Raw genomic sequence first — 17,469 nt, 5'->3', positions numbered from 1 at the left:
TTTCAAATATTTGTCTGTGTGTGTGTGTGTATACAGATATACACACGTATACATATATTTTACATTGCTTAATGTTTTCCGTGGCATTTCTCCCTGTCTCTAAATTTTCACAAGATTCTATAGGCAAGACAGTGACCCCTTCCATTTCTTTGGTGCTGGGTGTAGAGATGGGTGCCCAGTATGTGGCATAGCTGAGGACTCCAGGCATGACTTCCGTGTTACTTCTTTCCTAGCACTGCTATTTCCATCCTTGGAGTTTCAAGGTGGGATTTGTATGGGGGTGGGGGGGAAGGGGAGGGGAGGAGGGATACCTGTGAGAATAGCTTGCTTTCCCTGCAAGACTCTGGCATTCTGCTGTCAGGACAAAGCTATTTCCCTGCACCCCTCTTCAGCCTGTATAGGATTTTTTTTTTAGTCTCCTCACGTATTGTCTCATGGAGGGGATTCTCTCTCCGCCCCCCTTCCCTCCCTCCCTCCCTTCTTTTCCCTCTACCAAGTAAGTCAAGACAATAAAACTTCACTTATTTGCTAATTTCAGCCATGAGGAAAAAAGATGAGAGCAGAAAAATGGAAAACCATGAGCAGCCATCTCATTCACTAAAGCCTTTATACTCTCCTCTGTAGAATGGGCTTTTAGGAGCTTGCTTAGGAATTAGAGATTAATCGATCAGCATGTGATTATTAAGCATGTGTCAGGCACTGCTCCGGGCATACAAATTCCAGGAATAAAACAAAAGAGCTGAAATTTTGATAGGGAAGATAATCTCTGTACAGAATATACATCAAAAGAATAAATACAAATAAAATTTAAATCATTTTTATTTACTGGTTTTTTTTCACCCACAACAAAAGAGACGCAGCAAATGAGAAAGGAAGGATTGTTAGAGGCAGAGGCATGGACGATGTCTGGAGAAGTGCCAGCTGCAAGCTGGAGCAGATAGCATCTCTGTAGAAGCATAGTGGTCTTGGGCTGTTTGGTTTAAGCACAGTCAATCAACCCTGTGCTCTTCGGTGCCCTGGAAGACGGTACTTTAAGGGCATTAGACTGTAAGCTTCGTCAAGGCTGGGGGTGTGGGGGAGGTTAATGAGGAAATCCTGGCTCTCAGAACCAAGCACAGAGCTCTGCACAAAGTAGATAATTAATAGATGTTTATTAAATAAATGTTTGACAAGTAACACAGTATAATATTTGATAATACTGATGACCCTGACTCATCAGGAGAAAGACGGTAAATTTATTTTGCGTATGTAGTCCCGTTAAGAGGGCCATGATGTATATAGTACATTTGGTAAAGATAGTTCTCAATGTTAATATTTCATTTTTTAAAAATGTTTTGAAAAAAGAATGTTTTGCTGCTTCAAAGGGTTTTGGTAAGCTTTAGGCCTCAGAATCCACTTATATCTCATGCCATGCATGATAAGAATGCAAATGTGGCAAAGTAAATAGATCACTGCTATTGGAGCCCAGAAGAACAGGATTCAAGTCCTGTCTCTGACACTTACTGATCAGGGGACCATTTTAATATCTTTGAGCCTCAGTTTCCTCATCTGTAAAAATGAGGGGGTTGGAGCAGATGACTTCCAAGGACCCTTTCAGCTCTGGCTCTCTGATTCGTGAAATTAAGTAATCTTGTAGTATTTCACAAGGATAAACTGATGAAAGCAGAAAGGCCCCAGGAGCATGGTCTTGGCTAGACATGGTTATCTTCTTTTGCTACCCTAAAAAAGACCCTGGAGGAGACCTTCTCACTGTGTCCCTTCCTGCTTTCTTGTGCCCTCAGGTACCTGTCACACATTTCTGCACTCCATTCTTCCCTTTCTCTTCTTGTTATCAACTCAGGGCCAAGGTGGGTGAAAACCCCATTGAGCAAATGGGGGCTGTTTAGAGCCTGCCTGCCAAGGTCTTGCTAAGCTGCACAGCAGGCTAAAGCAGGGCGTGGGGGACTGGTTTGGCACCTTGAAGACACCAGGAAACATTTCCAGTGGATGCCTCTGGAATCCTATGCTTCATACTTGCCAAGAGCAGGGTCAGCAAGAGTAAAGGGTAGATGCCATGGGACATGGGCTGTTGGCTTACTTTCTGAACTGGCTGTTGCTGATGGCTGAAGATTGTCAGAATCAGTGGAGGCAAAGACGCCCCCCCCCCCCCAAAAAAAAAACCAAAAAACAACACATAGACCCTTCTCACTTTGTCTGCTAGTTCTCTATTTATTCTAGAAAATGCAGAGTCAGAATGTCTGTAGTCAGCTGTCTCATAACTCATCTGTATTGTCTTATACAAAGCAATCAGCCCATGTTATACAGTCTGTTACATAAACTTGTCTCTCTCTTTTTAAATTTTCAGGCCGAGGAATCTTGTAAATGTAATGGCTGGAAAAACCCCAATCCCCCGCCCACTCCTCCCCGGGCAGACGTGCAGCAGACAATTGTCAGTCTCACTGAGTCCTGCCGTAGTTGTAGCCACGCTCTCGGTAAGCATCAGACCCCCCACCACCCCCCGCCCCCCCATCCCAAAGAGGCCCTGGCTTCTGTGGAACCACCCTATGAGGACATTTGAATCTGACTCTCCTGCTGGTGATGATCAGATCTGAGAGTTCCATGTGGGAGCCTTCCTTTCCCAACCCTGGTGGCCTGGCCTCTTCTCTCTTCTTTTCTTCTGCTCCCTTAATAGAGCAGCTCTGACTTCCAAGCTCTCTGACATCAAAGAGCTCCCCAGACTCAAAAGAGACTTGTCAAATGAGATGAGACACTGGCCTCGGACTCCAAGACCAAAGTCACCATCTGTAATTCCCTCATCTAATTATGGTGATTATTGCTTTAGGTTCTCTTTTTTTCTTGGGATCCTTCCTTGCAATGTTTTCTCATTTCTCATTTGCCTTGATCTCTGGTGGCACTAATAATCACTGATATTTATAACATTTCATTAGCTCATTTGAGCCTTGCAACAGTTGTGTGACATTACAAGTATTATGATGACCATTTTGCACATGAAGAAGCTGAGGCTTAGCAAAGTTAATTGACATGCCTAGGGTTTGCACAGTGAATGTCAGAGACAGAACTCAAACAAACCTCTTTTGGGTTGTTATGTGTAACTTCTGCTTGTCATTTTAAAATTTTTATTTTCATATTTCTTCTTTCTCATACCATGAGGATACCGTTTTCTGTCAGTGTGGGAAAGTTAATTAAAGCACTGTCATAAGAGGGTAGTTTTTTAATCGTCATAAGGGGGTAGTTTTTTAAAAGCAGTGGCTACTTTATCCTGGTTCAGTAGGCTAGCATTTGGTGCAAAGGGGAAAAAAATCAGTAAAGTCATTTGCAATTTTACTTTCTCTTAAATAGACAAAGTGAGTCATTGGGAAAAGAGCTTCCTGGTCTCATTATTCCAAATGACACAAGATTTCATGGCTGTTTTTTTCTCTTTCCTGTCTCCAGATCTTCCCTCTTACAGTGGAGTAGGTTGATAGGGGTGTTTACATTTCCTGTCCTTCAAAGACATACCACAGTAGGCATAGAATTCTTCCTTAGCTACTTGGCAGTTTTCATTCAGTAGCTACCATCTACCTTCCATGGTCTTTCACTTTCGTTTTTTCTGGCACTAAGTATTCTCTGGTAGTCCATAAAATGTTTCATATCGAGTGAAGTTAGGTTATCACTTTATTGCTTTTGGCCAAAGGCCATCTCAAGATGTAGAGGAAAGTCAGGCCTGATAAGAACGTTATCTGGAGGGTATGTTACAGCAATAAAGGGTGTTTCTGGGCATGGAAATATGTAAACTTTAAAGGTAATTAGTGTCATAAAATAAATAATAGATTTTTGGAGAGGAGTCTCTAGACCTCTTATAACAATAGCGTTGGGTGATTCTTCATGTGGGAACTCCCTCTACCCTTGTAGATTGGCTGTTATGCTATTAGAACCTGAAATCTTAGAACACAGTTAAGTGAGTCTGAGGCAGGACCTGAACCCAGGTCTTATCTCCAAGGTTGACCCCCAATCCTCCCTCTGATTTCATTAAACCAATCCGTTGCTATACTCATATCACCAGTCTAAAGCTCCTGACGCTCTGGGTGTTGAAATAGCCAGTGCTAAAAGAAACATTTGACAAGTTACAGCCACAGCTGTGTCATGTACTAAGAAAATTAACCTTTCCTAGGATTGGTCTTAATTGAATATTATTTTGGATTTCTCCCAAGAAAAACTTTTGGCATGGTTCCAGACTGATGGGGTGGGTTAAAGGTCAGGAGGAAGGGCCTCTAGCTCAGGGACTCTGCAAACACAGGCCTGCGTTGTCTGATATGGGGTTTATACATGATATCATTCCATAACAATTTGTTTGAAGCAGAGCCGCTTCTTTAGCTGTGGGCAGATTGGCCCTACTCTGGGGGAAAGTTCCTTTCCGTTAGCCCCCAGGCCCCCCCCCCCCCCCCCCCCCCCCCCCCCCCCGGGCTAAACAGTAAAGCCAGAAGTATTGTGCAAAATGCTGGGCGTGGTGTGGCCAACTTTGTTAGAGGCTGGCTTTCCCTTTTATCTTCTCAGGCTCTGAGAAACTGTGCTCTCAGGGGAAAAAAAAAGCCTGGCTTTCAGTTATGCCTCCTTTATCGTGAATTTGTCACTGCATTGCTGTGGGCTCTGTGCCAGGCACTCAGCCTTTCTGGCTTTCAGTTTCATTTTCTCTAAACCGAGGGGGTTGAATGGAGCCAGAGTTCTTCACCTGTATGTGTCATGGATCCCTTTGGTGATCCAAGCCTGTGGACCCTTCTCAGAATAATGCTTTTTTAAATGTATCAAATAAAACGTGGAGGTTTCAAAAGGAAATTCGAGGTTTGTGAAAATCAAGGTGTAACTTTCCCAGTTCCCAGACCTCTTGAAATTTATCCATGAGGTTCTTGGGGGCCTGTAGATCCCAGGTTAGATGCTCTCACAGATCCCTTTAATTCAAAATCCTGCAATCTGCCTCAAAGAAGCATTAGTGCAGATAATGCTTATTTCTTTGAATTATTCCCTAGAGTCCGTGTTTTTCTTTTTTGAGTTTGATGGTTGGAGCAGGTGTAGTCACACCCCAGAGCCTACACATACTCTTCGGCCCAGCCCTCTGTCCTTTGACACGCGTAAAATATGGAACCAACACCAGACATTCTTTGACATGGTCTTCAAAGAGGTCTCCTCAGGGCCCAACTTCCATTTCAGGCATCTGTATCCCAACCTTGGAGTTATGGTATTAATGGCATTAGTTGCAATTGGTGTTTGTTGTATATGCAACATAAGAATGTAAGGGGGAATATATACGTTATATATTACCTATACATGTTCCTAGTTTGTTTTTCTTTCTTTTTTCCTTCATTTCTTTCTTTCTCTATTTTTTCCTTCCTTTCCCTCTTCCCTCCGTTCCTTCCTTCCTCCCTTCCTCCTTCCCTCCCTCCCTTCCTTCTTTCCTTCCTTCCTTCCTTCCTCCAAGAAGAAAGTCAGTTGGTAAATATTTATTATGTGTTTGCTGTGTGCTGGGCACTGAACTAAGCACTGGAGATACAGAGAAGCACCTATCCTCAAGAAGCTTATCATCTAATAGGGAAAGACAGCACATAAAAAGAAGGTGAGGGGCATCTAGGTGGCACACTGGATAGAGCACCGGCCCTGAAGTCAGGAGGACCTGAGTTCAAATCCGACCTCAGACGCTTGACACACTTACTAGCTGTGTGACCTTGGGCAAGTCACTTAACCCCAATTGCCCTGCCTTCCCCCTACAAAAAAAAATAAAAATTTAAATAAAAATTTAAAAAAAAGGTGAAAAGGGGAAGGGGGGAGGGGAGGCAGGGTTACCCAGTATGGGGGCATGACGAAGTCCATAGGAGTGCAGCCAAGTGGAAATGAAAAGATGGTTGGTCAGGGCACCCTCCATAAATGGAGGGTCTGGAAGGAGAGGCTGGATTATGGCTCCCCCTTGTTCATCGGGATCTGTTCAAGTAATTGAAAGGTTTTCCCTCATAAGTCAGGCTTAAGACCAACATATTGGGCCAGATTCTCATTTTCATTCTCTGTCACACGGTGGTTGTTGCTCAGGTTACCAATAATCACTTGTGCTTTGTCATCATCCCAAGGGCTTGCAAAGTTGGTATCAACCAATGCTAATCAGAACAGTGGTCAGAATTCAGATGCCGCTTGTCTCCTGTTGTGCTTGATCTGTTGACAGTGAGCTATGGTGGGATGAAGACAAGAGCACTAGGCTGCTTCTGTGGTCTTGATGCTTATTCTCATCTCTAAAATCTGTGGCTTACTGTCACGGGACCTATCCTCTGCATGGCCCTTAGACATAAAGCATGTGAAGAAAGTAAGGTGGTATAAGGAAAAGAACACTGGACTGGACATTAGGAAACCTGGCTCCATGTTGGATAATCAGCAGCACCTGCAACACAGCATATTTGATGCAAATCACAAGTCTGTTTGCGTGTTTTCAGGCTTTGGCAAATTGCCTAACCTCATTATGCTCATAGATGACCTCAGAGGTCCCTTAATCTTGAAATACTGGGATTCCTAATCTTGGTAGACATTTGAACAAGCTTGTCCTATTTGAAATCTGTGAGTCCTTTAGAACTTGTGGAGTTCCCAACAGGGGAAGGAATTAGCATTGTGAGGCCATGGGCCATAGGAACGGAGTTTAAGAGCTAGATGGAAGGTAGAGGTCACCTAGTCCAACCCCATCATTTTACAAGTAAGGCAACTGATACTTAGCTGCGGCTAAGGCGACCAAGAGTTTGATGACTTCTCCAAGGTCACATCGGTAGGGAGTCAGTGTGAGAACTGAGATGTGAACCCAGGGCTTCCAACTCCAAATCCGCTGTTCTCTCTACTGCACCATCCCACCTGTCTTGGATGAATTTTGTTCCTGGTTCAATAGAATGTGGCTTTCCCTTGCATTTGTCAAGGGCCCTTGACATGTACATTTTTGTTATTCTCATCCCTCTCTCTTTCTTCCTCCTAGTTTTTCTGTTGCTGATGGAAATCCTGTGTTAGGACAGATGGTTTATAGAGCAACCTCTTTCTGCAATCTCTGTCTTGAAGCTAACTTGTATGCTAATGCCTGTACTTCAGTGTATATGTGGGCATTTATGTGAGGACCCCAAGGGAGTATAAGCTTCCTGAGTGTTGGGTGTCTCCTGCCTGGTGGGGTACCTTGCACAGTAGGTTCTTAATGTTGTTTGAGTCGGATTGAATCTCTGCACATTTAACTAGGGGTTGTCATGACTTTATTGGTGCCCATATCCGCTGTTCAGTTGTTTTCAGTCGTGTCCAGCTCTTCATGACCCCATTAAAGGTTTCTTGGAGAAGATACTGGAGTGATTGGCCATTTCCTTCTCCAGATCATTTTACAGATGAGGGAACGGAGCAAACAGTGATTTGCCCAGGGTCACACAGCTGGTAAGTGTCTGAGGCCAGATTTGACTCCAGGCCTGGCGCTCTATCCACTGTGCCACTGAGCTGCTTCTCATATCCCTCAGCTTTCAGTAAAACCTCCCTATATCTCTGTATTCAGTATTATAGAAAAAAAAAATTCTGGAATATTATGGACCCCTTTGATATCTGGGGAAATTTATGTGCCCCTTGACAGAATAAATTTTAAATGCATAAAATAAAATACAGAGGATTACAAAGGAAAAACTTCTATTGAAATAAAAATATAATTTCTTTCCCCATCGAAGTTCATGGCCCCCCTGAAAGCTATCAGTGGATCTTTTGGGGCAAAGAACTTTGTGAGGTTACCATGCATATACATGGAAGAAATAAAATGAGAGAGAGAGAAGAGAGGAGGGACAGAGGAACAGATAGAGACAGAAAGGAGAGCAAGAAGAGAGATGAAAGAGACAGAAAGAGAAGAGAGAACCCACATTGTCAGCATTCTGATAGAATGTAAACTTCCTGAAAGCAAATACTGTTTTGTTTTTTGCCTTTGTCTCCCCATTGCCCAGCTCAGGGCCAGGCACATAGGGTAGGAGCTTATTAAATGCGTGATGGTTAATTTTCAGGTTTCTGACATGTGAAAATAATTGTTTACTGTTGGATTGTGTGGAATGGCAGCTGCTTTAAGCCTCTTCTGAGGATACTAAGACACTTTGCTCTAATGGCAGAAGCAGGAGATGCCACAGTAGACTTAATCCTGCTTTGCTGCCTGTAAATATATAGTACTGATTTTGCTGAGCACAGGGAACCTTCCACAATTACATTTGTCTTTTTTTCCCCCTTAAAGACTGAGTCTTCCTATGGTTTTCAGGCTAGCCCCTCATGGGCCTGCTCCACTCTGGGTGGCACCGGTTGTTCTCTCCTTAGACAGCCTGGTCATTCCCCGCCCTCCCCCCCCCCCTCCCCCACTCCTGGGGGCTTACCATCTGAATGCTGAACTTGGTGAGGACACTGATCCCCTTAGCCTGCCTGCTGCTCCTGACTCCTCCAGAATGCCAGCCTCAGCCTCCCTGGTAGCAGGGATTATGGGTGAGCACCACCATTCCCAGCTCCCATCTGTTTTCACCACCACTGCAGGGATACTGATGCCTAGTTCTTGGCTTAACATGATAGAAAGGGAACATGATTTTCTTTAGGTTTTTTTTTTTTCAAACTTCAAAAGGAAGTTTTGGAAAATCATTTGAATCGGTACATTGTAGTAATAGGGATAGAGACCGGGCCTGTGATTTCACTGATCCGCCAACAGTCTCGACCAGTGTGGGGTTGCACCTTCACTCTAACTTAGAATCTTTCTAGGTATTATAACGGATAGCGTTCTGGGAGACCTGACTTCCCATCCTCCAACAGACCCTTCCTAGCTCTGTGATCTTGGGTACGTCATTGAACTCAGTCTCAGTTTGATCGTCTGTAAAGTGGAGATAATAAATGATAGCATCTTCTTGCCAGGGTTGTTGTGCTAGAGCTTTGCCTATAGCCTTGAGAGACTGTGATTATCTCAGGGTCACAGAACCAGAATGGAGCAGAGGGAGATGGTGAACCCGGTTCTTCCTGGCCCTGAGGTCCCAGTCTCTCTCTACTGTGCCACAGCTGACCACTACCAAATTTGAATAGGTCTTACCTACTCATCTGGGTGGGATTAGGGCAGTTCTCAGCCTTGTTTTGTGTCTTGGACTCCTTTAGCAGCCTGCTATCTGTGAACTCCTCAGAATAACATTTTTAAATTCATAAAATTGAATATATAAGGTAACAAAAGAATCAAATTATAGAAATAATTATAATATTAAAAAAATTTTACAGTGTGCAGTTTAAAAATCCTGGACTTGAGGATTTCTGTGGGCTCTGATTCTAATCATTGCCCTTGCCCAGCTCTTCCCTGCCCATCCCTGTAGAGCCCCCCACTAACCCACCTACACAGTGATGGAGGATAATACAGACATAGCATGTGGTACACGTGGAGATCAAGTCTCCCTCCATCCATTTGCTCAGCAAAAACTTATTAAGGGTCCATGTAACATTGAGAATGGTTTTTTCCAGGCTTTTTACTTGGCATTGCGAATAGAAAAAATCAAAACAAACTTGTCCCTGTTCTCCAGTTTGTTCTGCCTCATTCTGGGGATGGGGGTGGGGTGGGGAGCAACTCTTTGACTGAAAAGTAAATACAAAATGTCGATTATCTATGATATAATATTAGGGGGTGGGGAGGGCACCAGCAACCAGGAGAATCAGGACCTAACTCGAGTCATCTTAGCTTAACGTAGCCATGTTATGTGATCCAGCCACCAACACAAGTGCCCCGAAGTTGCCAAGTGGGTTGGTGGTTAAGATTTTTGAAAGCCACAATATTTTCTGCTCACCTAATACTAATTACTGTTTGTTATGGGTGGATGGGTGAGTGATTAATGCAAGGCTAAGCTGATGTGTATTTATTATAAAATGGGAAGCAGTTTTTAACCTACTTAAGAAGAGCCCAGTTGTGTGCCTAGACTTTGGTTCTAAACTTTTTCCTGGTAGACTGGAGCACTGGGAGAGGGTGAGGAGAGGTCTGTTTTTTTTTTCTCCATATAAGATTTCCAACTTTAGAAAATGAAGCCATATTCAAGCTGCTACAGTCTGAATATCAGGGACACAGGTGCCCTGTAAGCCTTCAGTAGGTTTCTTGTAATGGCATCTTCACTGGCATTCTTACCTAGCCCCATCTCAGATCCTGTGAACTAAAATCTGTTTGACTTCTTAGTATGTAGCAATATCTAGAAACACAGCATATTTACCAGCAGAAGCAGAAATCAGTCAATAAACATTAAGGGCCTACTACTATGTGACAGTATATACAGTATTCCAGGAATAGACACCCACACACAGTGATCTCTCTCCCTCCTCTCATCCCCCTCCTTCCCTCTGCCCTCTCTATATACACATTCACACACACACACACACACACACACACACACACACCACGTAGATATATAGCTGTATCAGTATAGCTGTATCTAGCTGTATCTCTGTATCTTTCTCTCTCTAGTTTCACACACGTAAATGTACTCAAAGACACATATAGGACTGTCAGATTTTTCCAGACTGCAGGGTAAGGATGTCTCAAGTGATGAATGAAGTTGGTGGCTGGAGAGGGTCCCAGGGCCAAGGTGACCATGCATTTCCTGTTTCTATCAAGGTAACAGCTGCCTTGGGATTCTTGGCAGTGCTGTCTTGGCAGATTGCTGTCTTTTAACACCATGGGTATTTTCAAGTCTGACACAGCACAAAACAGCTGAGCTAGGTTCTTGGAGAATCTGAAAGCAAACAAAAGAATTTTCTTTTTTACCATGGGGGGAAAAGTGCCAACAGAGAGAAAGAGAGAGGGAGGGAGGGAGGGAGGGAGAGAGAGAGAGAGAGAGAGAGAGAGAGAGAGAGAGAGAGAGAAAATGAGAGAGAATTCTGGGAGTAATTCAGGGGGGTAGCTGTGTGTTTGGTCATTCTCGGAATCCGAGTCTAGCTGAGCTCAGTGGCCATCTTGTCTAGCCTGTACCTGATGAGGGAGGGCCCCTTCTCCACCACCTCTGGCAGCTGTTCATCCAGCCTTTGCTTGCCCCTCCCCAGTTGGGCGGAACCTCTCATTTCCCGAGGCAGCCCACAGCTTTTGGAGCTCACCAACAGTTCGGCAGTTTTTCCTCATAGCAAGACCTAGAGATGAGTCTTACTCAGAGCGTGAATAAGCTTTTCCTCATATCTTTCTCCCTGAAACTGCCTCTGATTTTGCCCTCTGAGGCTAAGCAGAACGTAAAATCCTTCTTCCCCAAGAGAGCCCTTCGAATATTTGAAAACAGCCCTGTGTTTAGCTCTTGTCGCCCTCCCTCTCTGCCACGTTTTCCAGGGCACACATCCATAGTATAGACAGTGAATGGCATGGTTTGTGGGGTACTGAACTTGGGAGACAGGTAGATTTAAGTTCAGAACTGCTTCAATACCTATTAGCTGTGTGATCCTTTCAGAGTCACTTAACCTGCCTGTACCTCAGTTTCCTCCTCTGTAAAGTGGTGATAATAACAGGACTTACTTCGCAAGGCTATTGTGAGGATCCAGTGAGATGTTTGTAAAATGCTGTGCAAGTCATAAAGCGTTATGAGAATGTCATCATCATCATCGTTATCACTTATAGATAAGAACTTGAAACAGTGCAGGTAATTTGCCCAAATTAGCCCAGTTCTCCCGTCACCCTGGCTGCTCTCTTGTCTATTTGTCCCTTCTTGAATATCCTCCCTGAAATATGCCCACAACTGACCCCTCCCACCCTCCACAATGTGGTTTGCTCAACGCAAAGTTTAAGGGACTTGCAGCCTCCTTTCTGGACGCTGTTTTTCTCTGAATGGATGGCAAAATGGGTGGAGCGCTAGGCCTAGAAGACCTGAGTTCAGATTCAGCCTCAGATGCTCACTGGTTCTGTGACCCCGAGCAAGTCACTTAACCTCTGCTTCCCTCATGAAGATGATAACAACACCTGCGTCCCGGGGTTGGTGTGAGGCTCATATGAGATGATATTTGTAAAAAGCCCTTACCTTAGCGTCTGACGCATAGTGGGCCCTTATTCCCTTCCTTTTACCCCAGATTCCTCATCTGTAAAATAGAGGCGATAGCAATCTTACCTTCCTTCCAGGGTTGTCAGGAGAATTAATGAAATAGCATTGACTTAGCCTTCTCCGGCCTACAGGTACTGTAACAGTGCTTGTCATTATCATCATCGCTGGAATGAAGCAAAGGATATCCTTTACTTTCTCCCTTCTCCCTAGGATGTGCTTGCACTCTAATTGGGGGGAGGATGGCACCCCTGAGACCAGGCATCCCTGGTTTGGTCAGCAGTGATGTTGACTCATTGAGTTTGAAATTCTCCTGGGCCAATTTTGGCCCTGGGCTTTTGAGTATCATAGTTGACAGACAAGGGGTGCGGTCTTCCTGTGGCAGGCAGATTGGGGCCAGCATCATGCCGGGTTCAGCAGCTATTAAGGTGCATTGGGTGGTACATTCCAGAAGTGGATTGCTTCCTTTGCAGTAAAGCTGCCTTGGTGCACCTGGGACTCCAGTGAAGAAAAGTTGCCAGAGGAATGAAGCAAGAATGGGGGATGCGTTCGTGAGGAGACCTGTTAGAGGTTGTGGTTATTTGCACTAAAAATATAAAAGAGTCACCAAAATTCATTGACATTTGTCAGATTTGTCAAAATTCATTGACAGTTCATTGACATTTTCATTAGGATGTTGGGTAGGTCCTTTCAGTTCTTTGGGCTTCATTTTCTTCATCTCTAAAGTACAGATGTTGGACTCAAAGATCTTTAGGAATAGGGCCTGCAGTGGTAATTTTATACCAGGTTATTAGTATAGGAAACTCCTCTCCAGGCAGGTAGCACCTTCCATGCCACTTGGAGTCTTGTAGCAGGGGTTCTCAATCTGGGATCCATGAACTTAAAACAATTTTTTTTGGTAGATATTTTGCTAGAATTAGTTTCCTTTAAAATTCTATGTATTTTAAATTCATTTTTCTGAAGTTTTATCAGGAAAAGGGGAAGCTACCAACAAAATTCAGGAACATTAAAAAAAAAAGATTGTGAGTTCTGTCTTAAGAGAGTTACTTAGAATGCTGAAAGGTCAAGCAACCAGCCTAGGGTCACAAAGCCACTATGAGCCAGAGGCAGGATTCAAACCCAGGTCTTTCTGGTTTTAAGATGGACTCCCCAAAGTTGCCTTCATATACCCTGAGGTCATTTTTTATCACTCCAAATCCTATGATGAGATAGATATTTTCTAAGGCTTCTTCTAGCTAAGAGTCCATGATTCAACAGCCATAGCATAAAGTGAGGCCGTTCTGTATGTCACCCAGATAGCTATCCATATGGGGAATGAACTTGACTGCCTTGGTGTTTCAACAATCCGGCCAACAGCTGGTGTGGGGGGTGTAAAATCAACAGCCAGCTCGTAGAACGCTGCAAAAGCACAGGTTCTTTTGATCTGCTTTACTAAGGAAAGCAACGTTAAGGGGTTGATAGGCTTACTTTAATTCAGCATACAAATATCACTCATTTAGTTCAGGGGAAAAAGCCAGCCCCCTGAACTTCAGAGCAAATACAAATGAATTACAAACATCGACAGACAGGCCAAATACAATTCATAGTTACCAACATCTAAGTTCAGCCGGGGAGCTCATAACAAGGGCTGGCCCAGAGTCACGCAAGGCACCACGGCTGTGGGTAAGCTTTGAAAAAGAGAAAGCCAACCCCTGGCTTTATACCTTTTTCAGGGTCAAGGGTGAGTCACACATGCGACTCACCCATGTGACCTGAAATCCTCACCCACGTGGTCTAAAAGTCTCTGATGTCCCAAATGTGACTCAAACCCATGTAAACTAGGCTTTCCCTTGAGGCAAGGAGGTCGTCAAGGACTCCTAATTTAATCAAGGAAATAAAGGCCAAACTCTTCAAGGGCACTTGGTTGAACTAAGTGCTAAGAGCCCATTTTGATTGCCAACACACTTTGGAAGGGATAGGATCGTGGATCTGGGGCTGGGAGGGTCTTCGAGGCAATCTAGTCATTCATTCATTTTTTTTTTTTTAAGCAGGGCAGTTGGGGTTAAGTGACTTGCCCAAGGTCACACGGCTAGTAAGTGTGTCAGGTGTCTGAGGCTGGATTTGAACTCAGGTCCTCCTGACTCCAGGGACGGTGCTCTACTCACTGTGCCACCTAGCTGCCCCGTAGTCATTCATTCTTAGTGATAGGAAAACCGAAGTCTTGAGAGGTTGACTTGCCCAAGACCAACTGGTGGTAAGAGTGAGAGGGAGGTTTTGCCAGGTCTCTTTGACTTTAGAGATAATGTTTGTGACTTTTTAGCTATGCACACTATACATGGGATTCTTTTTCACTTGGAATAGATGGACACTGAGATCTCTTCCAACTCTGAAATCCTGTGAGGCTGGGAATGGCAGCAGGTCCAGGCTGGGACTCGTCCATTGGCAGAAGCCACAAGTGGTTTTGAGCAGCCATGGCCTATGGCTCTTGGTGCCATTGGGACGATTGAAACAGATCAGCTTTCCGGTTTTGAGGTGCTTTCAGCAATGTAAGCCTAAGGTAATGAGGTATTCCAGGCCAAGGCAGTAATGGAAGGAATAGAAAGAAAAAAGTAAACATGAGTGACATTGAGAAGAAACAGTCAACACATCTTTGTGGCTGATTGGCTACACAAGACTGGTGTTGTACGGTGGAAAGGATGCTGGATTTGGAATCGGAGAATCTTGGTTCATCTCCAAGGTCAGACACAGTTATAATGGTTGTCTCTTCCACTTTCAGCCCCGGTCTTCTCCAGGTTAAACACCCACAGTTTAAGAGGCAAAATGGCATAGTTTGTAGGGAATCAGGAAGCCCCAAGTTCAAACCCTACCACAGACATTTACTAGCCTTGTGACCCAGGGCAGGTCAATTAACCTGTCTGTGCCTCAGTTTCCTTATCTGAAAAATGAAGGACTTGGACTAGAGAGCCCCTGGTCTCTCTTCCAGCTGTAAAACTATCATTACATGGTCCTATGGGATAGAAAGATTGAGGGTTTGGAGTATGGAAGAAGAAAGCATTGATGTCACTTGTAGAAAAAAAGCACCTAGGAGGGAGAGGAGGTTTTATGTGAAATTGGAATGGTATCAGCAACAACTGGCTAATATTTATGTAGCCCTTTAAGTAGCTTTTATATCGCACTTGATCCTGACAATAACCCTATGAAGTAGGTGATGTTAATTCCCCCATTTTACGGAAGAGGAAGCTGAAAGTGAGATCCAGCGACTTGCCAGGATCACAGACTTCCAGCTCCCAGCTTCCTGACACCCAACCCAGCACTCTAACCTTTGCCATCTAGCTGCATTTTATAGTCATCAGAGGTAATGACTTGGCGTTTGCCTGAGGAAAACCCCAGAGGGCAGCTGGCAGCAAAGGATTGGAACCTGGGTGTGAACTCAGGCCCCTTCTAGGTTTGGAAGGGTTGTTAGCAGTAATGGTGATGGTTCATACGGTGAGAGAAGCAAGGAGTGATCACCCATTCCAAGAGTGGAATGAGATTCGGTGGTGATTGAGAAAGGTCATTGAAACGGCCAGGAATGGGTCACGTGAGACTTCTTGGGCTCTGGAAGGATCCTGGAAGGGATCCAGTAAACAGATGTAGATCATTCCCCATTTATGTTGTACACAGCTTGGCTGTGGCTCCAGGGAGCTGAGATTTGGGGTTCCATCTGACTCACTCCCCAAAGCAGCCATGCCAGACCCCTTTTTTTCCTTTAATCTCACAGTCCATCACTTAGCCCCTGCTCAGAGCAGATGATCTCAGCTTTCCTTATCTCCCTCTACCCCAACCCTCAGCCTTTCATCCTTCCCTGACTTCCTCGGCCAGGGGTCCTTGGTATTTTTGCTGTCCTGTATTCCTTTGGCAATCTGGTGAAAGTCTCCAGAGCAGACCCCCATTCACTTAAGGTTTTCAATGATAAAATCCGTAAGCATTTAGCTCTGAATGTAAGTTATCAAAAATAACAAAAGTTTACAGGCCCCTGACTAGGAGCTCTTGTCCTAGAAGAAGTAATTCCCCTTCATTCCCCTAAAACAGACCGCAGGATGTATGCTTCAGATGCCTTCAGATCATGGCATCATTGAGCCAGAGCTGGAGATCACAGGGAACCTCCTTTTAAAGCTGCTTCTTGGCAGGGAGGGGCTTCTCCTCCACTTATCACCTCCCTTTTCTAGACTCTCTGATTTATTCCTCCCCCCACTCCTTTGCCTTCGAGTACTTTTGAAACCTAGAAGCTGATTTAATCTAAATAAAGTAGGAGGGAAATGAGTAATTGCTAATGGAGCCAAACTTCTTAGAACTCATTTGCTTTACTTGGGTTTTTATCTCATCCACAACCAGAAATGTGTGCGAAGATGGCTTTCCAGATAAACTAGCCCATGTACTTTGAAGGTTTAAACTGCTTATAAATAACAAACTTAATTTGACCAGTATGGTGTAATGAGTGGCTCCGGGAATTTGTTGCACAACACACCGATTCCTCCCTTGGCCCAAGTTTTTTTTTTCAGCTCTTTGATATTAGAAGGCAGTGGAGCCGCCCCAGGAAGACAGACATCTTCTCCGGAGTGCTTTTTCTCTTCCTGCCTGTGGCCGATATAAGAACCTTGTGGATTACTTCTCTTGTAGGAGGAAACATGACTCCGGAAGGCCTCACTCCTTATGACCTGAAGAGGAGAAGAGAACAGTTAAATGTCTCAGGGTGGCTTCTTTAGAATGAACTCATTTAACAAACAAATGCATCTTCTGCCACTCTGTTGCTCCTTCTTTGCTCCCTGAAATAGGGACGAAGTCCAGAAATCTTTCAGTTACTCAGTGTTTTTAAGCCCATGAATGTCATACTAGGGTTCTTGGTTGAACAGCAGAGTCTGTGATGTACCAGATTGAGGCTAGATCATTGTTCCACTCTTGCGTATCTTTCTGATAGACGCAGTCAGCCATTTGTAGTGTTTTGCGTGTTATATTTCTGTTGATTACAGGTATAATTTTTACATATGGTAACATACCGCGTTGAGTTTGTTACTGCGATTTTCCGACTAAAGTTCTTTCCTTATCACTCAGGATGGCCAGCATACCTCCACACTGTTTGTATCACTCTCCCTATTCCAGGAAGGTCTCTGCTGGGGCACATGGGCGCACCCCAAGCATATGGCCTACTTTTGAATGTCGACTTTTGTACACTTAAAGGGATCGAAAGAGCCACTAAGTGGCGCCATAGTGCATAGAGCGCCAGGCCTGGAGTCGGGAAGACTCATCTTCCTTAGTTCAAATCCAGCCTCAGACGCTTCCTAGCTGTGTGACCCTGGGCAAGTCACTTCACCCTCAGTTGGCCTAAGTTTCCTTACCTGTAAAATGAGCTGGAGAAGGAATTATCAAACTACTCCAGTATCTTTGCCAAGAAAACCCCAAGTGGGGTCACAAAGAGGCAGATGTGACCAAAACA

General features: G+C 44.4%; 1 protein-coding gene across 1 annotated transcript in view; it reads left to right on the top strand.

Annotated features, from left to right (window-relative positions):
- The window catches only part of KAT2B (lysine acetyltransferase 2B), a 113,402-nt gene that overhangs the window by 27,099 nt on the left and 68,834 nt on the right, over positions 1-17,469 (top strand). Inside the window, exon 2 of the mRNA XM_036760194.1 lies at positions 2,345-2,471. Coding sequence (XP_036616089.1) covers positions 2,345-2,471 — 127 coding nt within the window. The remainder of the gene's footprint in view (positions 1-2,344; positions 2,472-17,469) is intronic.

This window comes from Trichosurus vulpecula, chromosome 5 (genome assembly GCF_011100635.1).
Source record: "Trichosurus vulpecula isolate mTriVul1 chromosome 5, mTriVul1.pri, whole genome shotgun sequence".
NCBI lineage: Eukaryota > Metazoa > Chordata > Mammalia > Diprotodontia > Phalangeridae > Trichosurus > Trichosurus vulpecula.
The sequence above is the reverse complement of the archived record's forward strand: the minus strand, read 5'-3'. Positions and strand labels throughout refer to the sequence as shown.